This window comes from Punica granatum, chromosome 1, assembly GCF_007655135.1.
Source record: "Punica granatum isolate Tunisia-2019 chromosome 1, ASM765513v2, whole genome shotgun sequence".
In the NCBI taxonomy this organism is placed as follows: Eukaryota; Viridiplantae; Streptophyta; class Magnoliopsida; order Myrtales; family Lythraceae; genus Punica; species Punica granatum.
In genome coordinates this window covers 1767156-1792084 of record NC_045127.1, presented here as the reverse complement: position 1 = coordinate 1792084, position 24929 = coordinate 1767156, and the positions used below count along the sequence as shown (strand labels likewise).

The 24929-nt window shown below is 42.7% G+C and overlaps 9 protein-coding genes and 1 non-coding gene across 12 annotated transcripts; 3 read left to right on the top strand and 7 right to left on the bottom strand.

The window, feature by feature from the left end:
- The first annotated feature begins 233 nt into the window (after positions 1–233).
- On the top strand, positions 234–2398 carry LOC116187939 (uncharacterized protein At5g01610-like). Its single transcript, XM_031516989.1, has 3 exons — positions 234–566; positions 1707–1761; positions 1867–2398. The coding sequence occupies exons 1-3, from the start codon at positions 480–482 to the stop codon at positions 2235–2237; spliced, it is 513 nt and encodes a 170-aa protein (XP_031372849.1). The 5' UTR covers positions 234–479; the 3' UTR covers positions 2238–2398.
- Positions 2399–2480: 82 nt separating this feature from the next.
- TRNAG-GCC lies at positions 2481–2551 on the bottom strand. Its single transcript has one exon. It is a non-coding gene; the product is annotated as a tRNA-Gly (tRNA).
- Positions 2552–2773: 222 nt separating this feature from the next.
- Positions 2774–4037, bottom strand: LOC116187935 (mitoferrin-like). The gene is made up of 2 exons (XM_031516973.1): positions 3243–4037; positions 2774–3126 (listed from the first exon to the last, which is right to left on the bottom strand). Exons 1-2 carry the CDS (start codon positions 4011–4013, stop codon positions 2899–2901), a joined length of 999 nt encoding a protein of 332 aa, XP_031372833.1. The 5' UTR covers positions 4014–4037; the 3' UTR covers positions 2774–2898.
- A 2509-nt stretch (positions 4038–6546) lies between these two features.
- On the top strand, positions 6547–8957 carry LOC116194059 (ferritin-4, chloroplastic-like). Its single transcript, XM_031522779.1, has 8 exons — positions 6547–7020; positions 7443–7526; positions 7614–7674; positions 7781–7868; positions 8078–8139; positions 8278–8343; positions 8452–8515; positions 8639–8957. The coding sequence occupies exons 1-8, from the start codon at positions 6677–6679 to the stop codon at positions 8686–8688; spliced, it is 819 nt and encodes a 272-aa protein (XP_031378639.1). The 5' UTR covers positions 6547–6676; the 3' UTR covers positions 8689–8957.
- Positions 8958–9060: 103 nt separating this feature from the next.
- LOC116194069 lies at positions 9061–9760 on the bottom strand. 2 transcript variants are annotated; one of them, XR_004154339.1, is made up of 2 exons: positions 9614–9760; positions 9061–9469 (listed from the first exon to the last, which is right to left on the bottom strand). XR_004154339.1 is itself a non-coding variant. In XM_031522786.1 (2 exons), the coding sequence occupies exons 1-2, from the start codon at positions 9738–9740 to the stop codon at positions 9297–9299; spliced, it is 378 nt and encodes a 125-aa protein (XP_031378646.1). In that variant the 5' UTR covers positions 9741–9760; the 3' UTR covers positions 9061–9296. The 2 variants fall into 2 exon arrangements, 1 of the variants encoding a protein (XP_031378646.1); XM_031522786.1 differs by having other exon boundaries at positions 9061–9547.
- Positions 9761–11124: 1364 nt separating this feature from the next.
- On the bottom strand, positions 11125–13301 carry LOC116193062 (40S ribosomal protein S4). The gene is made up of 5 exons (XM_031521812.1): positions 13162–13301; positions 12380–12457; positions 12110–12290; positions 11856–11953; positions 11125–11767 (listed from the first exon to the last, which is right to left on the bottom strand). The coding sequence occupies exons 1-5, from the start codon at positions 13162–13164 to the stop codon at positions 11333–11335; spliced, it is 795 nt and encodes a 264-aa protein (XP_031377672.1). The 5' UTR covers positions 13165–13301; the 3' UTR covers positions 11125–11332.
- A 1773-nt stretch (positions 13302–15074) lies between these two features.
- LOC116213532 (zinc finger protein AEBP2) lies at positions 15075–16295 on the bottom strand. Its single transcript, XM_031548524.1, has 2 exons — positions 15480–16295; positions 15075–15342 (listed from the first exon to the last, which is right to left on the bottom strand). Exons 1-2 carry the CDS (start codon positions 16168–16170, stop codon positions 15281–15283), a joined length of 753 nt encoding a protein of 250 aa, XP_031404384.1. The 5' UTR covers positions 16171–16295; the 3' UTR covers positions 15075–15280.
- A 567-nt stretch (positions 16296–16862) lies between these two features.
- On the bottom strand, positions 16863–20091 carry LOC116213526 (protein TIC 56, chloroplastic). The gene is made up of 6 exons (XM_031548513.1): positions 19540–20091; positions 18788–19116; positions 18188–18385; positions 17763–18045; positions 17437–17599; positions 16863–17348 (listed from the first exon to the last, which is right to left on the bottom strand). Exons 1-6 carry the CDS (start codon positions 19902–19904, stop codon positions 17154–17156), a joined length of 1533 nt encoding a protein of 510 aa, XP_031404373.1. The 5' UTR covers positions 19905–20091; the 3' UTR covers positions 16863–17153.
- Positions 20092–20965: 874 nt separating this feature from the next.
- On the top strand, positions 20966–23002 carry LOC116194531 (gamma-interferon-responsive lysosomal thiol protein). 2 transcript variants are annotated; one of them, XM_031523359.1, is made up of 6 exons: positions 20966–21120; positions 21220–21387; positions 22001–22066; positions 22164–22301; positions 22426–22518; positions 22623–23001. In XM_031523359.1, exons 1-6 carry the CDS (start codon positions 21094–21096, stop codon positions 22785–22787), a joined length of 657 nt encoding a protein of 218 aa, XP_031379219.1. In that variant the 5' UTR covers positions 20966–21093; the 3' UTR covers positions 22788–23001. The 2 variants fall into 2 exon arrangements, with proteins under 2 accessions (XP_031379219.1, XP_031379211.1); XM_031523351.1 differs by having other exon boundaries at positions 21021–21387; positions 22623–23002.
- A 131-nt stretch (positions 23003–23133) lies between these two features.
- LOC116194523 (protein NODULATION SIGNALING PATHWAY 2-like) lies at positions 23134–24929 on the bottom strand. Its single transcript, XM_031523342.1, has one exon. It carries the CDS (start codon positions 24663–24665, stop codon positions 23157–23159), a length of 1509 nt encoding a protein of 502 aa, XP_031379202.1. The 5' UTR covers positions 24666–24929; the 3' UTR covers positions 23134–23156.

The window sequence follows — 24929 nt, the reverse complement described above, 5'->3', positions numbered from 1 at the left end:
ATGAGATCACAAGTTGTTTGTCGCCTAGCTAAGAATAATCCACGTCTCGGGCACCCGATCCGATGTATGGATCCATTAACCATTATTTGCTGGTCCTAGAGGGGGAGGCGGTGCAAGTACAAGAGGGCCTACTCATTGCGGCCTACTGAACCGAGCAAAGTAAAGCGGTCACTGCATCTCCTCCTCGGTGGGAGTATGTGTACCGTAGCTTTTCCCCTCTAGAAAAATAGAATAACAAAAAAAAAAAAAACGAAAAAGAAAATTAGAGGTCAGAGTCAGACTGGCTGACAGTTTCGCAGAAAAGACCGACCGCGAGAAATTATCTTCCTCTGCTCTTCCTCGCTCGCTCGCTCGCTCGGTCTCAATTCGCGGGGGGATCACAGAGAGGAAGATCTTCCAGTCTTGTTTGGGGGGCGCGAAAATTGAAGAGGAAATCACAGCTCGAGAGCTAGGGTTTTACTGCGGAGTCACAGTGAGAAATGGATCAGATAATGAACAAGGTAGGCTCGTATTGGTTCAGCCAGAAGGCCAACAAGGAGATCGACTCCATCGGCGACGATTTCAACGTAATTATGCTTCTATCCCTCTCTCTTTCACTTCAATACTTGCGGATTAGCTTCCAATTTTGCCGATCTGCTGATGAAGTTGTCAGTTGAATTAGGGTTCTGGGGACGCGGAATCTGTCTGCTGTGAATGCCAATTTTCTGCATTACTGTGATCAGAGGTTGACCTCAAGTTGTTGAATTTGGAAGCCTTTGCATTATAATGAGTTACTGGTCAGAGTTCTGTACATTCTGTGGAGGCCTATGAGCCTTTTCCCTCTAATTTGTAGCGGTTTGATTGCTAAGTTGCACCAGTGCGCGTGCAGTTTTTTTGCTTTATCTGGCATTTGGGATGGAAACCTGAGTAATGGCTAATGAGTGATGAGAGGTTAATATCGCAGTACTTGGAATGGTCGAGTTGTACATTTCTTTGCAAGTTTGATCGGAACATTATTTCAGCTTGCCTGATTGTGTGAACGAATCTGGAGTCAATAGATTACTATGTAGGGTTGCATAATGCACTTGTGTTAGTCGGCCCAGAGTGAATTGGACTTATAGTGATATAGAAGCAGCTAATCAGTAACCTCTTGTAATCTCTCTCCAATGATTTGTTATTCTAACTCTCGTAGTGATGACACGGATCCAAAAATGGGAATCTTTCATGATATTTATTATGTGGATGATTTAGAATGTGTTAGGAAAGAGGACTTATAGCACTTACATTACATCGGGATGTTAGTACTCAATGGGCCAATGCATGTCCCTTGGTGTTAACCAATGATTGCACTATCAGTTATAAATAGAATGGCGATTCGGGGCTTGTGAGGGGTGTCAATTACATGTGAGTCCACTGAGAAAGTAACTTTTGTTCTTACTGAGACGGAGCACATATGCTGTATACAAGGTCTAAGTACATGAAATGCAGAGTTGAGCAGGTTGAATTCTCTCTCTAGACAGTACTATCTCCTGCAATATTTTGTTTGGATGACTTAATGATCAGTATAGTTACTTGCGATGTTCTTTTGAGTTGATATGTGATGTAATATGTTGCAAATTCTTGCGTGGAATTCATTGTTTTTGTTGTGTAGTTGGTGTGCCGCAGATGCCTCGTTTGTATAATTTTTTGCCTTTCTCATGTACTGACACATTTTTCACTCTTAATAGTCCCTGTCCAGCAGCATCAATGGGAGTGCCAAATGGATTGTCAACAAACTTAAAGGTTTGTGCAAATCATCTCACTGTGCAAAATTCTTATACACAGTGGTGGTTAATTTGTTATTGAACCCACGTGTCTAATTACAATAAAACGGGTCCTGTTGTGCAGGTAAGATGCAGAAGCCATTGCCAGAACTACTCAAGGAGTATGGATTGGCAGTAGGGATATTCCCTCGCGACGCGACCAACTACGAGTTCAATGAAGAAACAGGGAAACTCACAGTCTTCATCCCAACAGTCTGCGAAGTGGGCTACAGAGACTCCTCTGTTTTACGCTTTTCCACTACAGTCACAGGATATCTCGAGAAAGGAAAGCTGGTCGATATAGAAGGGATGAAGACGAAGGTGATGATCTGGGTGAAGGTGACTGCTATATCAGCTGAAGGCTCAAAGCTACATTTCACTGCAGGCATGAAGAAGACCAGGAGTCGGGATGCGTACGAGGTCCTTAGAGATGGTGTCATCATGGATAAGTTCTAATATGTTTTTAAGTCATAAGCTAGTACTTATGTTGAAGAAGCTGCGGACTGTTAACCTGTCATATATGATTCGTTGAATGTGCTATATAGGAATGTCTTCCGAAAGGATAAACTGAACCACTTTGAGTTTGTTTTATGGAGGTGCTCTGTTTTCTTCTGTAACTCACGCCCATGCACATATATTTCCTTCTCAGCTAACACACACAAAATTGTAAAAAGAAATATGAAGCTGAAAAAGATTTTCTGCACCAGCCGGGAATCGAACCCGGGTCTGTACCGTGGCAGGGTACTATTCTACCACTAGACCACTGGTGCTAATTTGGCAATTACACGGCCTCGAAAGTAGCCAACCCCAACTGATTTCCCTTTTTATAGGTTGATTAGGAATCTTTCCCGGTATTTTATTTATTGTCGTATATATTTATGTGGTAGTATGAAACCTCCGCAGTTCTCAAGTGGGATTTGCTGGCACTATGGTTCGTGGTTGGGACAATATAATTGTCCAATGCAGAAGTTGTTGGACAACACGAATAGGTCGAATTTAGGACTATGATTGATACCGTTCATGTATATCATTTATTTTATTCAATGATGCAGTAGATTTCAGTATATTTTGAGGTAGCAGGACCGTATGTACAATATAGAGTCCAATATGCTTGGTTCTAGGATGATTCATTAATCAACTGGCGTGGGTTCTTCGCTTCATTGAGCTTCTGGAAGAATGATTTCGATGCTTCATAGGTCGACCAGCAGATGGCAGCGGCGGGCGCATGGAAGAGCATCCTCGGGACCCAGCCCCTCATCAGACCGCTATATCCATCCTTTTTCACCACAACTCGAATCACATTCCCAATCGAGCTGCTAGCAAACTTATCGCACCCGCAGACGCCCTGTTCAACTCGAACCAAGAGGCACGGCATTATCATATATACACACATCGGAGTGAACAGACTTAATGGGCATAGAATAGACTTAATATGGAACCATGAGCTCGCGTTTCATTAACCTGGCACTGCAGCTGAGTTTTGACAACATCCAGTGGGGTCGTGACTGCCGCTGCCAGGGCCCCGGCGGCTGCACCAGCAGTTGCATGGACAGCTAAACCCTCATCACCGCTGACACTCTCTGGGGATAGCTCCGATAGGCCTCTCTTTGCTGCCTCATATGTGGCAAAATGCACCGCCGTGAATGGCGCATTCATAACCACCGTCGTCCTGTAAGACCGGTAGAATGCTGCCACCCCCTCCTCCACCTGCACCCGCCTTATGCAGTCGCCAACCCCCCTGTACGGGGTTCCCTCGAGCTGCAACCTCTGCTTCACCATGTCCATTGGCGTTATCACAGCATCGCTTGCCACAGTTGCGCAGACCCCTGACACCGCATGCGCCACAGGGTTGTTTGGGTTTGAGCCGGAGAGCGTCTTCTTGCAGAGCTCATACACTGAGAAGTAAACTGCATGCGCTGGGCCGGCCCCGAGACCCATGGCCCATATCCCGCGGTAGAGCCCGGCTGCACCCTCGAGCTTTAGAATAGAGGACAATGATTGCCGGACCCCTAGGCCAGGGCCTGACCCGGAGCCAAGGGCCTGCATACGGGTCTTAAGCGTGTCGATGGGGAACATGGCCGTGTGCTCCACCGAGCCAGCGATGGACCCTGCCACCATGAACTGCCAAAAGAAGAGGCCATCATGGATTGTTGGCGGGGAGACGTTTATCTCGGGGCGAAATTCAGGGGGGCGGTAGTTTGTAGCAGCCTCGGTGGTGGTGGTTGTGGCCATGGTGGTGGCGGTGGTAGGGGGGGTTGAGCGCACGGAGATTTAAGAGGAACGTGGAGAGAATATTTTTGGGGTGGTGGAGTTTACTTTCCGAGTTGAGGGGGACGGCCGGGGTTGTCGCCGTGCTACAAATATTTTTCGGGTGAAATTATATTTTGGACGGTGGAATTGGCCTACCCTGAACCGAGGAAAAAATATTTACATTATTCATAGTTATAGATAATTAATTTGTTAGAGATACTTAAGAGAGTTTAATCAAGTGATTCCGTGTTCATTTTTCGAATTCAAGTCTTATAAAAGGAGAAAATTTATTATTGAAAGAGTTTTTTTCCTTAATGAATCAGTTTAGTTAGTTTGAATTTAATTGAACTTTTGAATATAAAAAATATACATCAAAAAAAGAAAAAAGAGATAATATAATCGTTGTGCTAAGCGTATTAATAGTATTAATAGTTATATCTATACTGTTTGTGATTCAGAAGAGCATTTAGCGGCTGCATTAGTAAGACCGTTTTGATATATATATATATATATATATATATATAGTATATACAATAGATTTTTTTTTCCTTCCAAAAAATGGGGAGTGATAATGATAAATAATGAAAATATATTTTAAAAAAGAAAATGAAAAATATATATTTTAAAAAAGAAAATGAAGAATATTTTAAAAAATGATATATATATATATATATATATATTTATATAAGATGAGGTACCTTTCATAGGGTTGAGTGCCAACAGGAACTCCAAATACTTTGCCCCTTCTAATCTATCTCGTTTCACCATTTGGCAGTCAAAATTCTTTGTTTAGAAGGGAGCAATAAAGAGGCTGAAAATGAAATAATATCCTAAAGAGGGCATGTGTGGATGCCACGAGCCCCATACCAAGCATCTACACTATATGATATGATATTGCCTCAAACATCGCAGAATCGATCAAAAGTCGTGTGGTGCAAACTAACATCTTAAAGACAATCGGAGATGCCCGTCTCATTCCTTGTGGATGCTTGGGCCCCAGTCCCTTCGATCCTCTTTTATCTTAAATTCGATATATTAAAGTTTAAACTCTTGCTGTCACTTCGTCATACTTGATTCTCCACGTCTCTTCATTGAACGATACATATATAGTTCTTTTTTGTAGATACTTTTCGGATAAGATGGCAAAAGTTTCGACTCATAGTCATACTTGAAGAACTAAAAATTAAAAGATGATATACTATTTGTCAATGAGTAAAATAGGATAAATCTCACATCGGTAAAGAAAAGGAAAATTCGTGGATTAATATATGGCTTGTGTACCACCAATTATCAATTTGAGTTTTTAAATAAATATGGGCCCAGGTCCAAGTAAGCCTAATGAAAATTTAATATGGTATCAGAGTCTAGATTACGTGTATGCGTGCCTACGCGCGTGTGCGCACTCACACTACGCCAGACCCAGTATATCAAGTGCAGCCAAAGTGCGCCTCGTGTTAGTCTCCCCTCGCCCGAGCACGGAAGAAGAGGAGCTTTTAAATGGATGTGGGCCGAGGTTCGTGTAAACCCAATGGAAATTTAATACTATCAAACATTCAGAAAGTATCGAAAGATCAAAAGAAAGGGTACACGTGTTATCGAAATAAATAAGCCACTCGTAAAGTAGACATGGGTCTTCCTATGTCTGGAAATATTAGATCACATGCTTAAATAATTAGTTAATTTGGTGTAATATGATGATATGAAACTATTATTCTTTTATAGAGAGATCACGAGATATTCTTATCTTATTGGTTGATGCTAATTCTCGTTCTGATATCATTTTGGACTTGAAAATAAGTTGCTTGAAGATATTCAAACCCTTGCACTATGAACAAGTCGGTCCACATGAAATGCATTGTGCCAATTAATCCGCATTTCCAACTAAATAGTGAGTTATTTAGCTCTCGAAGTCAGCTTGGTAAGCCTCTTTGTAGTGGCCAATGTGCGCACGTTGCGTCCATGTCACATATCAATTTTGGGCTTCGACCGAAGCATATGAACAACGGGCCATTCAGATTAACAAACTACAGAAGAAAGAGCATATGGGCCTCTCGATGGCTACCTACCCATGTTGTTAGTTGGAACTGGACTTGCCGTTATAACAACCGCCACTGACTATTCCTCTGAGTGGCGCGTCTGTCTCCCACAGATCTCCAAGCGCGTCATCCCAAATTTCCAAGAAACGCCATACTGGCACAGATATTCCTTCAACGGCATTCCACGCCACGTGTGAGGATATTTCTGCGTCTACACCTCATAGGGCACGAGGCGGCCACACGCCATGGCCTGGCATCCGATGGATTTCCGCCACGTGGCAGGAATCCAACGGCCCAGAGCGCGCTCCAATTTGTACGGAATAAAAACTCTTCTCGTTTTACCAACGCGATTTAATTCAAGTGATTGTACGCTTGTTCCGTTTAAAAAATATCGACTCGGCTCAACTGAATTAATAAGGATTCAATTAGATTTTCGAATGACGCCGAAAAAACACTCTTTCCCCTTCCTCCTCCTCCTATATATATATATATATATATTCTTCAGGACTCGCCCAGCCATCTTCATTCCCGCCATTTCTCCTCTCTGATTTCAGTCTTCTCGATCTCTCTTCAGAACCAAAACCTGCCCGATCTCCTTCTTCACCAACAATGGCGCTGAAGCTCGTCTCCTCCTCCTCTCTCACGAGCGCTCGATTCCCGTTCCTTGGATCCGCTTCTGCTGTTGCACCAGCATCTCACTTCCGCAGCTCAACTTCTTCCGCAGCTCTTCCTCTGCTGCTGCCGGTGCTGCAGAGAGGAAGCAGCTATGCGATCACAGCTTCGAAGGAGAAGCAGCCGGACTCTCTGTCCCTTGCAGCCGCAGCACCTGCTGCTTTCCAGCCATTTCAAGAGCTCAAGAGGAAGGATCTTGCGGTTCCAGTGGCTCCTGGCCACTCCCTCGCTAAACAATTCTACTCGGATGAGTGCGAGCTGGCTGTCAATGAGCAGATCAAGTGCGTACTCTGACTCTCTCAAAATTTCTCAGATCCTTCGCTATTTCAGTTTCTAATTCTCGAAATGATTCGATCGATTTTCCTCTCTTGAAATAAAAGTGCAGTACCGTACCGCTGCTTCACTTGCAAGCTCATCAGCTAACGATCATGTAGACTTTGTGTATAGTACTTAGGCTGCGGGCTCTATATTTCAACCTGATAGGCTGATAATGATCTCCTATCTTCTTCTAAGGAGATACCGATTCATCAACTATGCATGACTGATCTAATCTCCATCAAGCGTTCATCCGCATTGGTCTTGTAGATTAGAATTGGTGAATTAGTAACAGAAATTTCGAGGAGTATGGTCACTGGACATTATTCTCTATTCTCTCTCTCTGTGTACTCATATTCGCCTGTTATTCTAATTTCGTATGTGACAGTGTGGAATACAACGTGTCGTACATTTACCACGCCATGTATGCCTACTTCGAGAGAGACAATGTCGCTCTCAAGGGCCTCGCCAAGTAAGAGACCAGAATTTCTTTGATTTGTTATTCCGAGTTCCATTAGTATGATCGTGAGGGTCTGCATGTATACTCGTATGTGATTAGGTTCTTTAAGGAATCAAGTTTGGAGGAAAGGGAGCATGCTGAGAAGCTGATTGAGTATCAGGTTTCTTCGACAAATCTCATCACATCTCATCTCGCATGTATGTACTCCCAGTAACCATAATATAGCGTGACTGACTGACCATATGCTTTTCTTGAGCATGATTCAGAACAAGCGCGGAGGAAAAGTTAAGCTTCACCCAGTTATGCCGCCCATTGCTGAATTTGACCATGCTGAGAAAGGAGATGCACTGAATGGCATGTCTTCTTTTTACCTCTCCTCCCCATGTGTATCGATATTACTAGTTCTCTCTGTCGGATGTTAGTTAATTATTTACCAACAAATCATGTCTTTGAAGGATATGATTTTACCAATTTGGCACTTCCCCCCTCTGCTTTATTTTCTGGGCTTGCCGTTGTCTTCATGATTTTCGCTAACTTTTGACAGTTTTGTTGGCATGTTTCAGCAATGGAACTGGCATTAGCTCTGGAGAAGTTGACAAATGAGAAACTCCTGAACCTGCATAATGTAATTAGTGCCTTTTTTGTACGACTCATAGCTAGTGCTTTTCAGTTTGTGTGATGTTGAACCATCTATGCTCTAATCTTTCTTCATACAAAATTCATTCAGATCCGAATAGCTCATTGTATTGATTGGTTTTGTTAGGTGGCAAAAAGATGCAATGACACCCAGATGGAAGATTTCATTGAATCCGAGTTTTTAACTGATCAGGTGAATTCGACAACTCCATGTTTTGCTTGTCAAATCAGTTTCAACAAAGTGCAAATTCAGCCGTAAGAATCTGGGATCTCGTCTTAGCTGATCTTTCCTTCTCGACAGATTGCAGCAATCAAAAAGATTTCAGAATATGTTTCTCAACTGAGAAGGATTGGGAAAGGCCACGGTATGGATCTGATTTAGAATTTGACTCCTCCAGTTTCTTCTTACCTTTCATTGCCTTCCTAGTTATCATGTTTCTCACTTTTTCTGCACTAAAGAATGTTGGTTTATGTTACGACATTTGCAGGAGTGTGGGACTTTGATCAGATGCTCCTCCATGAGGGTGGCCCTGCATAATGTGATTGGGCGGTTCCACTGGTCCATAGTTCCAGCTTACTTACTTTGCAGCAAGAACAAGTTTCTACTTACTGCATGCCTAAATCTCTTCATTCTAGATCTAGATGCCCATCTGATCAACAAATTTCAGTCTATAGTTCAATGAGGATCAGTAATAAGGCTTGCATCAGATTGAACCCCGGTTTATGTGGCAATGTGCTTTGCTGTACAGAGGTATTTGAGCAAGCATTAGTTCAAGACATTTAATTGAGATTACTCTCTCTTCTACCTTTGCAGTGTTCTCAACAATCCTTTTTTGGTTTCTTTTTCCCTGCAAGAGCTGCATTGAAGGATAGAATCTCGTGTTCTTGTCTTTAACAAACATGACCGGAGTTCAGTTTCTACAGTTATTGCTCAAAATTTTTGCTGGAACAACGAAAACTCACAGCAATTCAGCAGGACATAGCTTCGTACACTAGACAACTATTCCTTTCTTGTGATAGATTTACACGAGATCTGAACCGAAATATTACTGCGCTGCCTATCTTCAATTGGCATGGTTCAAACTTCATAACTGAGTTCCCGAGCCCCAGGCAGCTGCGACCAATCTTTCTTTTTTTTTTTTTTTTTCAGTAATATGGCCTGAAACAGAACTTCCAGTGATTCTTGGTGGTCCTGGCTCCGGTGGTTTGGGAGCTTAGAGGCCGAGAAGACTGAACCATCTCCCATAACACTCTTATGTCTGCATATTCACCACAAGACTCCATATCCTTGTAGAGGACCACAAGTCCATTTGCATTCCCTGTAAACAGACGAAAGAGTTCCCGTGTCATCACCAACCGAGCCGGAGGACTTCTCATGTTCAGAACTGGCACATTTTCTGCAGAGCAATTGTCACAAAGCAAAGAAGATCCGATTTTAACGTGGACAAAAAGGATTTCGTTACCTTTAGCTCTGTGATTGGGACTGAGGCATGAACTGATCTTGAGAAGAGTAGACTTGGCAGGCCACAGAACTGAGCTTCTGGAGCAAAACCAACTTCTTCCTCTTCTCCTCCTCCACCACTCAATCATTTTTTTTTTTTTTGTTGGGGGGGGGGGGGGGGTTGGGGTTTGGCCGCCTTCACTTCACTCTCTGCTTCTCCCCTTAATTTGCTTCCCTTTTATATGATTATTTTTGAATTACAATATTCCACTCCTGAATTCCATGCACAAATTAAAATAATGCTGTGGAGCTAAACAACAAGCCTTATCAGACACCTCACAAACCAACATTAATGAAGACTCACGATTTACACCTAATTAAATTAAGTGCCTGCCCTATGTGTCAGCACTCCGTATTTTCTTGTTTCAACGAGCAAAAACTTTCCCCAAAGTAGGTTTTCGAGATAAAATCGAATTCCTTCAAACTCGAATGTGTATCTAGTCAGGAACTAGTAAAGTACAACTCACGATTCAAGCAGAAATTAGATGGAATTCAGCTATGGTGCACTTTGCATAGTTCATTTAGTATATAAACGCGTAGCTTTTGTCGTAGGCAAGTCCGACGCGGGCAGCTCAACCGAATGAGCCTTACGGTAGGGACCCGTGGTAGGCAATTTAGAGATGGTATGGACAGAGAATTGAACTCAAGGTAGCGGAGGGAAAAGCCAATAGAAAAGTAAAATGAGATTTGAGGTATTCCATGGCACAGAGTGAAGCAAAAATTAGGAATTTTTTGGGGGAAAAAAAGGTAAAGAATGAAATTGACATTTGAGTTTGATTAGGCAAAGCCTCTTTGGAGTTATGCACTCAACTCTTTATTTCTCATACCAGAGGCAGAGAATCTCTATTATCTCTATTCCCATAGGAGATGGAAGATGGGGCCCCAAGTCAAACGGTTGGTTGGATTTTCTTTCAGTTCATTCATGTGCCCTCTCAAATGTTCTCCTCTTATCACTGTTAAAGATGTAATCAGATCTAATTTTAGAATAATGTAAGACAAACCATGGAATAATTAACCATTAATCTATGCCCCATATGGTGCTGTGTCTTCCTTCTTGTATAATGCTTGTATATATGGCATCCGGAGCAGGAGCAAACGGAAATATCACGAGTCAACTGCCTACTTTGCTTTGGGTCACTTACCTCCGGTTCCTGCTCAGTAGATAATGTAAACCCATCAAATGACAGCGCCGAATCGATCAAAGTTATTCGTCTGAGAGAAACTATTTAGATTGGAACAGGTTGAATCCCATGTGACCCTTACCAATTTAGGTACATTGGTCTTCAACTGCCTAGACCAAGTCCTAACCAACCTTGATTCTTCGTACTGAACCCTATAGTTCAAGATTCAAAGTTCCTTCCCTTCTACATCAGTTTCTTCGCATTCTCCATCAACAATATTAATCAGGCAAAGAGATCAGGAAAGAAACACCTCGCAAAAGCGCGGTTGTAACACAGCGCAAAGACCAATCCAAAGAAGCAAGATAGGACAACATGCTTTAATCTACCAATAACATGATCCATTTGAGATGTCCAGAAAAGGAACCCCAGAAGTATAACTGATTTAGAAATGTCGAAAAGAGGTGCCAAAACATTTGTCTCTCCCTACCAAAATTCTAATAGAGCTCAACAAACAGCATCAAAGAGCCTTTTAAGGGGAAAATTTTACTGGAGAACACTCTCTAAGCAGTAGCAGAAGCTTGGGCCGCCAGCCTCTTCCTTGCCTCTTCGATGATCGAGAGCTTGATACCCTTGCCCTTGGGAAGGGACACCCAGGGCTTTGTCCCTTTCCCTATGGTGAACACGTTCCCGAGGCGAGTAGCAAACTCATGCCCAGTAGCATCTTGAACGTGGATGGTCTCAAAGCTTCCCTTGTGCTTCTCCCTGTTCTTGATCACTCCGACACGCCCTCTATTCCTTCCTCCCGTAACCATCACAACATTCCCCACGTCAAACTTGATGAAGTCGACGATCTTGTTGGACTCAAGGTCAAGCTTGATCGTGTCGTTGGCCTTAATCAGCGGGTCGGGGTATCGGAGTGTGCGGCCGTCATAGGTGTTGAGGTAAGGGATGCCCTTCTGCCCGAATTGGACAGAACGGACCTTGCAGAGCTTGAACTGCAGAGGATAAATAGTCCCATGAATCTAAATCGTACCATTAGTTTGAAAGAGTGCATGTGTCAAGCACAAGTGAGCGTGAACTGACCTTGGCCTCTTCATCCCTAATGCTGTGAAGCCTGAACCTGCCTTTGGTATCATAGAGAAGACGGAAGTTCTCGTTTGTCTTGGGAATTGAGACAACATCTGAAAGACCATGGCAGGGTAAATGGCAAGCAAAAATGTAGCCAATCTGAAAAGAAAGACAAATCGAGCAGAACAAATGGAGCCACGTTCTATATCTAACACGCTCCAGTCTACTTAGAGAGGTCTTCACTACATGCTTAGCAATGAAACACGTACCCATGAAACCAGCAGGGTAGGTCTTATCAGTCCTAACTTTTCCATCGACGAGAATCTGACGCTGCATCAGGATAGCAATGACCTCACGGTAGGTAAGGGCATACTTCAGCCTGTTTCGCAGGATGAGGATCAGAGGCAGGCATTCCCTCGACTTGTGGGGCCCAGAAGAGGGCTTAGGTGCCTGCAGAACCAACCGGAAATCAAGAAAGAACGGAATATGGAAACAAACAAATGGCAATTAATACCTATGGGTGAAAAAATTTCACTTACGAATGCACCTCCCAGCTTGTCGAGCATCCAATGCCTTGGGGCATTGAGCCTCTTCAAGTGCTTCTTCAATCCTCGAGCCTGCAATTATTGTTGGGAAAATTCAGAACCTATGATACAATTAAAATAAGCCGGAGGTCTGACATAAAAGGCAAAAGCAAGCCCAGATAAAAATACAAGCCACTTTATTCATCCAAACCACCAGCGACTTCACACCATTTTCCACCTGTAATTTGACGATTCACTACAAGCTACGAGCAATACAGATTCACAGGTCCATCCAGTCATTCATAACTTCATAAAACCTCAGAGCAGTCACCAGAACTTCTTCAATATCCATAGTGGGAGAACAATTATATGGCTTCAGCAATCCAACAGCTTCTATTGTGCCCCGAACACATGAAGAAGACCTATAAACTACTGATGATAAAGAATGTACAGGAAATCCGATGATTGTTGACAGATATTTATCGAATTGTCAAGTTCCACGAATCAAAAGCTTCCACTTGCGGCATTTAGATTAGGTGATGAAACTATTTACAGACTTTCAGCGATGCCCACAAGCATCATTGATCAGTAACAGAGCAAGAGTGACTTCCCGTGCATTCGAGCTAAAGATCCCCTCGGATTCATAGACTAATAGAGGACGGGAAATGTGCGGCATGCGAGTGTCGTGCAAGCAAGTACAGAGATCCATCTGGACTCAAATCACTTGGATTTATGAATAAAGAACATAAACAATCAGTGCAAGTAAGAGCAGCGGTGAAATGGGATGGCGTACTGACCATGTCGGAGGGACGGTGAGCTCAGAGATGGATCCGCCGCTGAGCTTCGACTTGGACGGCAGCTCTCAGCTTCTCTCGCGAGGTGGGGGGACTGAGGAGGTAAACTCGTAAACTATACCTAGAAGAGAAGACAGCACCAAGTGGGCGGGCTGTGAGATATTCACTGGGCCATGAAATGATAAAAAGGGCTTTTAATGGGCCTAGTTACTCACAACTCATATGGTATGGGCTTATGTGCCTCTTGTCCCATCAATGGGCTTTCATGTGGCCATAGTGGTTTGATTTGAAAGGACGGATAAATGGTAGGATGAGATTTCTCAAGCCCTAAACATATGGTTGCTGAAAATCAGGATATAATTATTAAGCAGTTGATCCTGATTAGGGGTGAATTTGACGAGAATTAGTATTTTTTTTTTCTTTTAATGCGTAATGACATTAATGCTTAACTATCATTTCAATTTTATGAAATGTACCATTGATAGGAGAGGAACAGAGAAGGGGTGGTGGTCGCCGGCGTAGGGCAGCCACCGCCCCCCTCTATTAGTAGTGTCCTTCAATTTTATTTTTTTTTACTTTTCGTTTTTTAAATTTTCATCTCCTCTTATTTTGTAAATTTTAAGATATATCTAATGGATATTCTGTTCCTTGTTATATTGCAGTCCCACCCTAGACAAGCATCAAACATCTTGTGTGTGTGTGTGTGTATATATATATATATATTTTTTATCCTTGGGAGTTGAATTCTCCATCTAATATTCCGTTCTATCTCGTCGGCTAAACGAAAGTCATGAGCTTTGCTGATCTCCCTAAAAAAAACTTTGTTCAGTATTCACGAAGAGTTGTAATTTTTTACAAGCATCTAAGACCTCTCTCATTAAATGTATGTATTAGAGAGATAATTCGATAGGATTTAACATTTTTGTATATCATTTTATTTCCTTCTCTGATTGAGTTTTTTGGCCCATGCATCCCACAAGACTTCTACTGCAAATATAATTGAATTTATTTTATTTAAACTTTACTATTTTTAGTTAAATTTTAAAATTTTCATAAACGGTATCTATTTTTCTTTAGTATATAATACATAATAATTATATTCAAATATCTTAAGGGTTTATAGTTAATTCATATATTACTATTATTTGAAAAAGAATAGTAGTATAACTTTTTCAAAACAATATATATCATTTTTCTAATTTGATAAAAAAATTAGTAAACATAAGTTTTTATGATAATTTTGAAATTATATTATTTATGCATAAGTTTTGGGATATTAAAATTAAACTAGTTCACATCCAAATATAATTATGCTTGTCTAAATTAAAATATTTATAAAATTTTCATTTATATGCCTCACTAATTTAATCATATTTAACCAAAATTATATATATTTATAGTTATGGCACTGTTTATTACATCATATTCCACTTTATATATTATATAAATTACATTTATATAAATATAGGTGGTCTGTATTCCATGAGATGCTATTTGATCATATCATTCGCATCACAATAGACCGTGCGTGCAAGAGATGATCTGAACCCACAACCTAATGGTCTCTGTCGTTCGATTTGCATCATATTAGTTTGTATGATACTTCTATTATTCTCAATTCTTTTTTTTCGCTGATCTGGGATATCCGGACTTCGCACGACTAATCTCCGGGGCTCCGTGAATCTCCATGCGATAGAACGAGAAATCACACCAAAGGCGCTCCGATGATTCCAAGGAGTTTCAAATATGGGATCGAGTGGATACATGAACTCTGCTTCTGCTTTAACCATTAGGGCGAATCTCTTGGGGGTTATTCTCGGATCTTTGTTGTGGTCATTACATCAACACTCACTTTATAAATTTGTTGTATTTCTCTATCCATTCCAATTTTTAAGGAAAAGATGGAGAAATGCAAGAAACTGAACACAAAATCATCCATTGAACATTCAAAATGAGTTCGAACCTTTATTACACTAGTCCACCAGCAAATTAGATCAGTCAGATCAGAGAGTATTCACTCAAGGGAGGAAAAAAAAATCATAAAATTGACAAACTTAAATTACAAAAGACAGAGGAATGAATAAGAAAGATCAAGGATGAAGCTCTCTCATCTCAGAGTTCCTCAGTCCTTAACGATGGAGTGAATCAGAATGGAGGCCTCGTCAGTTGTCGGAGCAGCATCCTCTGTTTAACCACATCGTGCACATCACATCAATTGGGGCAACAATATAACAATCCATTCGACTAATGAGAATATTCCCAACGAAAAAAGATCGTTATTTTAGCTTTACGTAATAATACTCAGGAAGATCATGAGCAACCTGGAAGAGCAGCAGGCAAATGGGAAACGAGGTTCTCGATGATGCCGCCTCCCCCGTCGCGTTCCTCTTCCTCTGTCGCAGCGGCTGCTCCACTTGCTTCAGCCGCCTCCGGTTTCCCCATTCCTGCCACCTCCCCACAGCCACCTCCATTCGGGCGGTGGAGGATGCTGGAGATGATGTTCCCGATCACTGCACCGCCACTATTTCCAGAACCACCCTCAGCTGCAGTAGAACCTCCTCCGCTCCTATTCCTCCCCTGCTCACCTTCCGGCGGCCGGTCTGTCTGTCCTCCTCCAGACCTCGGACTGGAAGTGGAGACCAAATTGGTGAATAAATGACCGAGAAGGCCCCCGCCACCTCCCTTTTCATCTTTAACAGGAGGCGGACTTTGACCTTCCTTCGTGGATATATCTCTCGGCTGCCCTGGTTTCTCCTCCTTTTCTCCGTCTTCTTCTTCAGCTGATCTCTTGTCATGGATTAAGTTGGAGATGAGATGGATTATGAACCCGCCACCACCTCCATCTTCCCTCCCTTCAACTCTTTCAGCACCCTCGGCTATTTTATCTTCTTCTTCTTCTTCTTCTTCTTGGACCTGACCATCCTGTGTTTTCTGGTTTCCGGGGTGCCCTCTAGGACTGAGATTCAGGGGAGCAGCCGCCATGATTTCATCCTCTGTTACACCGTCTTCCATCACTGCCACCCTTCCACCAATTTATATGAGTTACTCTTGTGCTTGCTTGCAGATCTAAATCCGTCTCTTTGACTTGATTTGATGGATGAAGAAGAAAATTTCATTACTCATATAATGAAGAAGGTAACGGGACACATGTCCCATGCTCGAGGCTAGTTTTAGGAAGGAGAGCCGACCCATCTATTTACACGTATCAGGAATCTTGTCTCTTGTCCTTCTTCAATGGCGAGCTGACACGTGCCTCGTGGTAATCAGTGCCCCGACCAAGGGAAAAGAGTCGGTGGAGCCTACTGAGGCCTTTTCCTCTCGATATTAAATAAACCTTAATCTCTGCTTTGGTTCAATTTTTTTTTTTTGTATATTTCTGGGACATACAAAAGTATATGTCTGCAATTTTTTTTTTTTAATGAAATACAGATCCGACACAGGATTACTTGTGCCTCTTTATATTACATTTTTATTTGAGTAAAACCTTAGTTCTACACTACAGGAACGCCTTTGTTTGAGACATGGGATGCTTCTGCTGTTGGTCTATGCTTGCTTCTTTACTATCCCCTGTACCATTGAATGCTAATAAATCGTATTTTCATGACTCGTAGTAATCCTTGACAGAGAGAGCCGGGGTATTGCACATGGGTTCTTTGCTTTTATGGTGAATAAATGAGTTTTCATTCCTTCTGGAAATGTTAAAATAAGTAAACAGGTCAGCCTCGGCTTCTTAAACAAACAGGTTCATCAAAGGAGGAAGATGAAATAGGCAGACTGCTCGGTTCATCCTTCTGTTTATCTAAAGAGAGGGAGCTACACGATGAGCAGTCAAATCTCTACACATACGCTGCTCTGCAAAACTCTTGAGAATCTATCAACAAACCGAACAAGTTTGACATCAACTTATTTCCCCTCTGTTACATTACCGCAATCACAAAACTATCCAAGGGGGACGGATAGAGAGAGCAATTTCTCCTTTCTGAATTATATGGTTATTATTTTTCGACTCGACCCAACAGGGCCACCTCTTCCTCAGCTTTCTTCTGCGCTCCCCTCCTCTCCTTCCGCTTGGCTTCTCTTGCAGCTGCGTCAGCATTCACTCGCTCCATTATCTTGTCGAAACCAGGAATTGTCCTCTCTAACTTGTTGTACACCCGGGTGCTGAGATTGAAGAAAATCCTAAACATCCTCTGCAAGTGGGAAAATCATTTTTTGAATAAGTTTGTGTACATAAGACAAACGTGGAACCAAGAGAACAGGAGCCCACACGTGACAGACCTTAACGTCCTTATTCCAATGCCGGATGTAAGGAGGGCCTGTCGTGTAAGAACCAAGAGGCTCACGGTACCATTCTCCACCATATGTTATCTGATCCATTGCCTGTTCAACGCTCAGAACCTCCCACGGCCTCAATCCTGGGATTATTTTAGCCAACTGCTTTCTGCAGAATCAAGTAAACCAAGACTTTCAAGCCATTTAACACGTCCACTCTTGCAAAAGGTTTCAAATAGATAATCACAACTCACAAGGAAAAACAGATACGCCAGATCATCACATCCAAATGGGCCGATACTCTCATTAAACAAGGCAGCAGGTTGCAGTACCTTAAATCTTTAGGGATGTATTTGTTTGGCATGTGATCAGCTTCCAAAGTTGGAGTCAATTCTGGGCCACTGGCCCAGAGAAACAGGGCATGACTCGGGATTCGAACTCCCGGCCAAATCCCATCATTAGCTTTCAGAACTGCAAGGTCGCGTCTCTTGCTCTCTATAGCTTCCTCTTGGAGCTGCTTGTAAGTTTTCTTCTCCTGCCCCTTGAGAGGAACCCAAGGAGGTATTCCCTTTTGTAGCTTGTGAATGAAAGCTGTTGCAGCAGCTCCAAGTCTCACTGGGATAACAGGGCAAACCGGCAGTGGAACCTCTTAGCAAATATTACATGTGAAGGAAAAGCTTTTGCATTTGGGTCACTTTCCCTACTCGAATTTTAAAAAGATGGTGCATTATGAATTGAGATTAAACAATAAACCTACCTTCCCATGTTGCAATTGCGGGTTCAAGCCCATAAACCATGTGAATGGGAGCCCATTCATCCATGTCCTCACCCCAGATGAACGTGTCCTTGTCGATTATACCGGCACCCCATGCGGTCTTTAGTTGAATCAACTCCGTGGGACCACGTGTACGGCCCAGGCGGTCCTTATAGTAGAATCCACCACTCCTCATGATGACTACAGGAGCAAAATCAGACTGCAGCTTAAACTACAGTGTTTGAACTCACTACACACATTGAGAGTCATTATGATCTCATAATAACAAAATATTCCCCAACCACCCACCTCAAACACTTGGAGCACAACAAAACTAGAAACCGATAGATAGGATCAGTCTGGTAATGGTAATTTAGAAAGTTCTCAATTTTTCCTATTCTTAACACGAGACAATTGCTAACTTACACCTAAAACATATGCTCATTATTGACTTTTCTAGATAACTTCAAAGAGTTTAGAAGAAGGAAGAAATTTAAACTGATTTTTCATGCGAGAAGTTACTGCAAATTCCAAGAAGCCTGCATTTTTTTAAAATAGCAGTCCTTCTATCTTGGATTAAAACCAGGAAATGATGAAACTTACAATCATAGTACCGCTTCTCGAGCCGCTTGTAACCGATGGCCTGAGCAACATCGATGGGCCTCCCGGGCGGGTAAGGTCGTTGCCGGAACCCCCACAGCCCAAAGAAAAACTGCCTTGCAAAATCCCAGAATTTGTCGTCGCTCTCTTCCCTTGTCTTTATTGCTTTTCGTGGCATGGGCCGACCATCAAGCCCAGGAACGTGGGGTATTGCCTTCCACAGCTTCTTGTCCTCATCCCTATAGGGATTCTCATTCTCTTTGAGCTCCATTTCATTAAGCTTATCATTTATTTCCTCGCACCTGGCCATGAACTGCACGATCGGGCTTGACCTATGTTCAGGGTACAAGTGCAAAAAGATTAAGGAATATAAATGCCATGATTAATCCATTGTTTAAGCACATCATAAGGTAATAAAATGTTCTGTCAAAGCATGGAAACAACATAAGAAACAGCCTAGACTTGACTCTCCGGACACAATCAAACCGTGAACTTTTACCAAATCATCATAAAACATTCTGAATTGATTGCAAACATATGAAACTGCTGGATCAAGAAATATATCAAAATCAACACTAAATTGCTCTATTCTACAACCTATTACAAGATTAATACTTTTTTTTTCCCTTACCATAGCATCAAAACGTACAACGAGAACAATTGTAACAAATGCTGTACCAGATAAATATATCCCTAACATGCCTGTCTACTTGAGGGCAGCTGATCAGAAGATTGAGCCTGATAACCAGACAAACCTGAAGTCTTTCCACCATTGCTCGTTCTCCTTAACCTCCTCCTCGGTGGGATTCTCCTTTTTCACGAAAATGGGATCTTCGTTGAGGATCTCCTCCACCTCCGGGGTGTGCCTGTAATCGGGCAAGTTCTCACATTCCCAGAAGAACTGTTCCAGCATTTGGGTGTAAGGGCCGGGCTCGTCGGGTTCCTTTTCGGGTTTCTTCGGGTTCTTTCCGAACATACTGGAGCTGACGGAGGCGAAATTTGGTGGGCTCGGCGATTTTGGGAAGAGGGATTGAGCGAAGGAGTGAAGGCTCACGGGAGGGACTGGGTTCGGGGGTTTTGAGAACCAGCTCTCGAAAGGATTGAAGTTGATTGACGCCATTGGTGGACCAAGCGCTTCAAGCTGAGGGCACTGATGAGCAGCAGAAGAATGATTCCGACCGGGGGCTGATGAATTGCAGTGTCTGGAGAAGCTGAGGGACTGAAGCCAGAAGGCAGTGAAGATAACGAGGAGAAACTAGCACGGCGGCGGGAGGACGGATACGGTATCCTTTCGGAGAAAGTACTCCTTGACCCTGGTCCGGACCGGAGGATGCGAGTTCAAATTCCAACAGAACAGTAGGTCTTGGGCTGGGCCGGTCCAGTCCGGTCCTATCCGGTCGTCCTATTTTCTTGTTCATACATCCATTCGTGTTGATGGAAAAGAATTTAAATCTATGTCGACATTTTATTTTGCGTGATTACAGATTATCAATGAGACATTTTCGATTTATTTAGTGAGATAAAAAAATTTACAGGTTCCAATAGAGTATGAACCTGTGGTATAATACAGATTTCGGTTCCAGAACTCAGCAAGGTAGGATTCGCTTCTAAAATTTTGAAACACGTCCCTTACATAGTAGAGTCCGAGTATCTTGAAAAAAAAAAGTATCCGGACCTGCACACCCCTAGATGTTAATCGGTGATTTTTCTTCTTCTTCTTCTTCTTCTTTTTTTTTTTGGAGGTCATTCATTTATTCCTGACTTAGGAACAGGAAATTCTTTGATCATCCCTATGGGTAGAGGCAGCAGCATTTATCTTGTAAGTTTGCTTTATGCCCTTCACAAGAACCGGTCCTTCTCCTACCTCTTTGCCATTTTTGAGACCTTTCCCCTCCTTTTTTTTTTTTCCAGAAAAGTACCTCTCCCCTCCTTTAAATGGATTCAAAAAGAGCTAAGACCTTTGAGAGCATCAGCAGTCATCCGATAAGTCAAAGGACAGATCTTTCAACCGTGCAAATTGTATAACGAAACCCAATCAATCGTAGTTTAGGATTCATGTTAATCAGAATTTCCATAAGGATAAGTCGGATGCCGTTGAAAAGGTCGAGAGATGGATCCAAAGGCAGGCAGGCAAGCAATAAAGTCCGTCCTTCTTTTGAACCCCACCAGAAGTTCAAATAATAAACGGCAGCAGTAAGGAAAGTATATGTTCAGCCACCACTAATAAATAAATGAATCAGATTAATATTAGACTCCCTACTTCCTCTTCACTCACTCTCTTCTCCCTTTAACTTTCCTCCTTGGCTTCTATGCCTCTGCATAGACAAACAGAAATGGTTGGCTCTTCCTATTCTTTCTGCCATGTTTATATCTCCTTCCTTCTTGTTGCAATGCTCTTATTGTTGGGGCCTTATTCGGCTTATTCCTCGGATCAGAAGGTGACCGTGTCTCTGTACTACGAGACGCTCTGCCCGTACTGCGCCAACTTCATCGTGAACTCACTCGTGAAGGTCTTTGAGAAGGGACTCATCTCTATCGTCGACCTGAGGCTCATCCCATGGGGCAACGGCTGGATCCAATCAGACGGCTCCCTCAGTTGCCAGGTAAACAAGATCTCGATTGTGACCAACGTTTAATGCTACAACTATCCTCGATATTGTTCTTGCCCGATAGATGATCTTATTATTGCACCACCATCAATGGATTTTGATTTCCATCACACTATCAGAAGATATGTGCGACATCCGAAAAGAAAATATAAAGAAAATGAAAAAGAAGAAGAAGTAATCTGATATATTAATTACTGAATCTATTGTAACAATGAAATTTTATATTGCGTTTGGTTTCATAATAGAATTTTAAAATTAGATTTTGATTTTTAAAAAGAGTGGTATAAATGGGACCCGCCCTTTGACTTTGTATGAGTTATGTTGTTTTGTTGTGGAAAAAAGTTGTATAAATGGGATCCACTCTTTGACTTTGTATGAGTTATTTTGTTTTGTAGTGAATAGAGTTAAGTTAGAATTGTGATTCTAAAATAATATCATGAAACCAAACGGGGCAAAATATATTTTCAGTGCTAGTGGGTCATTGGTCGGCGTATTAAATGGCTAGCAGGTGTGCAAGCTTCAGCACGTGATTGTAGGTTGTATTTACTGTTAACACGGTCAGTTCTTCTTCTCGTTTGATGAAACTTCATTATTGAACGCTGCACAGCATGGACCAGATGAGTGCTTGCTGAACGCTATTGAAGCCTGTGCCATCAATGTCTACCCCGACGTGGTAAAAGCAATATTTTACAATCCAAGTGAATAAATTAGTTGGACAGTTATGTCTATACGGAAGCACGAGTGCGGTAATATTATTGCTTCATGCGCAGAATCGACACTTCAGATTTGTTTACTGCATAGAGCGGCTGACCTTGGAGGGCAGGCACAATGAATGGGGCAGTTGCTTCGGGGAGGCCAAGATGGGCAGCTCGCCCGTTGATTGCTACAACAAAGGAAATGGATATATGGTTCATCAACTGATTAGTTTCATCTGTAGCACTTTCTCTGTTTTCCTGATTTATATGTGTTTTTGATGCCTTGATTTAACCGTGGATCCTATCTGCCTCTGCTTTTCGTGCAAAAACCTATCAGTTGGAGCGGAAATTCGCCGGTGAAACAGCTCGTCTCAACCCGCCACGTAGATTTGTACCGTGGGTGGTCGTCGACGGCCAAGCCCTCCAAGAGGTCGGTGCATGTTTTATTGCTGACATGTTTCTGCAGAACTCTCGTGTCGATTAATCCATCCCTTTTTTCGTGTTCATGCTGCGATATTTCCGTAATGGATGCAGGACTTCCAGAACTTCGTGAGCTATATATGCAGGGCTTACAGAGGAAGTCAGATTCCAGAGGCCTGCACTTCCTTACCGTCCACAATTGATTCTTTCGAGGAAAATTCCGAGAATTCAGTTTGTTATGCGGGTGAATTGAATAATTCCACGTCCTTCCGTCATTGAAATGAGTCCCACACCATCACTACTGTTGTTCTTGCTGAAGCTGTTTCTCGCCCTTGTCAAGATTTCGTTGAAACTATGTAGTTTGTTGTTCAAGGTCAATTGTTGATTCCATGAATTTTTTTTTTTTTAAAAAGCCCAATTATGGCTAATATATGCGTGCTCAATAATCTTACTACCAGACAAGATGTCCCTATATTAGATTTGTTTCAGAAGGGGAAGCACAAACATGATCTATATATGTACGTGTTTGTGTATATATATATATATATATATGATTACGTACATTATTGACCTTTTAGTGAAAGTAACATATTGATTAGGAGACCTAAAGATAGAAATTGACGCAATGTTCTTTACCACCTAATGGTCCTAATAACATTTCCAAGTTGAGACTCTGATCAACGGAGTTCCTCTCCATTCCAAGACCATCTCGTTCTGACTCTCTCCGACACTCCTCACTCCGTAACTCGATTCACTCTCTTTCAGCATTTCCTGGATCTCCGTAAGACTCTGTTGCCCAATTCCTAGAGGGCTGAAACCGAGACTGGCAGGCGGATCGTCCAAGCCGGTCCTTACATCCTCCCACCTTTGAAACCAGTCAGAGGAAGAGATGAAGGGGGCAACAAAGAGAGACTCCATGGCTAGCCTCGCCCCTTGGAGATGAGAAGGGAAGTTTGACTCCATTGACTCGAGTACCGCTTGGTAATGCTTCAGGCGCCCCTCGAAAAATGCCCCGAAACTGGGGACGTCCCTTAAATTTCCGCAAGCATTCCCATCACCAAAGGTTACAATCCCTCTCCTATCACCGAAACTGTCGCCGAGTTTGCTCAAAATGCCATTAGCTGCCTTTAGGAATCCAACAACTTCCCTCCTACTGGCGACTCTGCCCATTTGTGGGACACCCACCATGCAATTAAAGGCAATCCACTCAAAATGTCCCTCGCTTTTGCTCTCATCAGTATATTCACCTACCAATTCCTCAATCCCTTTTATCTCCACGGTCAAATTTACCCCTGCAGATGCTGCGTAATTACATAGATGCCCTCTCGTTGTCTCGAACTTCGCCTCATCTTCCGAGGCCTTACATGTCAGCTTCAACTTCAGTGGTCCGTGTCTCTGTCCCAAGGCTTCAATGAGTGGAGGCCACTGGAGGCCCTCCCCCAAGTCGAAGTCGACTATCTGAATTGCCTCAGCTTCGATTGGGATTGCCTCGAGAATAGCCGAATTCGCCACGAAGTGAGCGAATCTTCCGTAAGGGAATGCTTGGTAGAACACCCTGAGAGCTTCCCGATAGTTCTTCCAGGACTCCTGTTTCAGGTAATCCCTGTCATGGTCGTTAAAGTCTCGGGACAGATTAACTGCAGCACGCTCTAGAGGTCCCCCGAGCGGGCTTGATCTCTCAGCCATGCGTCTCAAGATCACCTCCACGAGCTCTGTCTTCCCCTTCTCCATGGCTTCTCCACAGGCCTTCAGGAGATGGTGGAGGCACAACTGGGCATCCGTTTCCATTTCCTCGTGCGGCAAAACGAGCAATTGCTGTGACACTGACAGGGCATCGGTGGTAGACGTGGACTTCAATGAAGGGCTAGGACTAGGGCTCCACCCATTATCATCACTACTCGTCATCAGTGTCTCCAGCTCTGTACCTTCCAGGACATCAAATAAGGCCGGAAAATCGTCCCACGGCTCGAAATCCATCGGGAAATCATCAATAAGGTTGTCTGGACAGCCTGGCAACGGTAGAGGATCCTGAAAAGTAGTAGTAACGAACGAAGGGCATTCAAATCTGTGCTCGTTCTGATCGAAATAGGGATTGTTTTCTTGATGGATGATACTGTAGAGGGGCCAAGAGGGTTGAAGAATCTCCCACTGCATCATCTCTTGCGGTCACGGTGGCCGGTCAAATTGTGAAGGGAAAATACAAGATTTCCGGGTGAGTTTTGCATTTGGAATTGAGGATTTGGAGTATTTATATAGGGTAAGATCTGATGATGAACTACTTACAGGAGAAGACGTAACCGAAAAAGAAGATTGGAATTTAATAAATAATTACCTTGCGTTTGGTTTTTGTGTTAGGTAATGATCCAATTCAACTTGATTTTGTGCAATGATTGCATGTGTTGATAAATATGTTGATGTGTG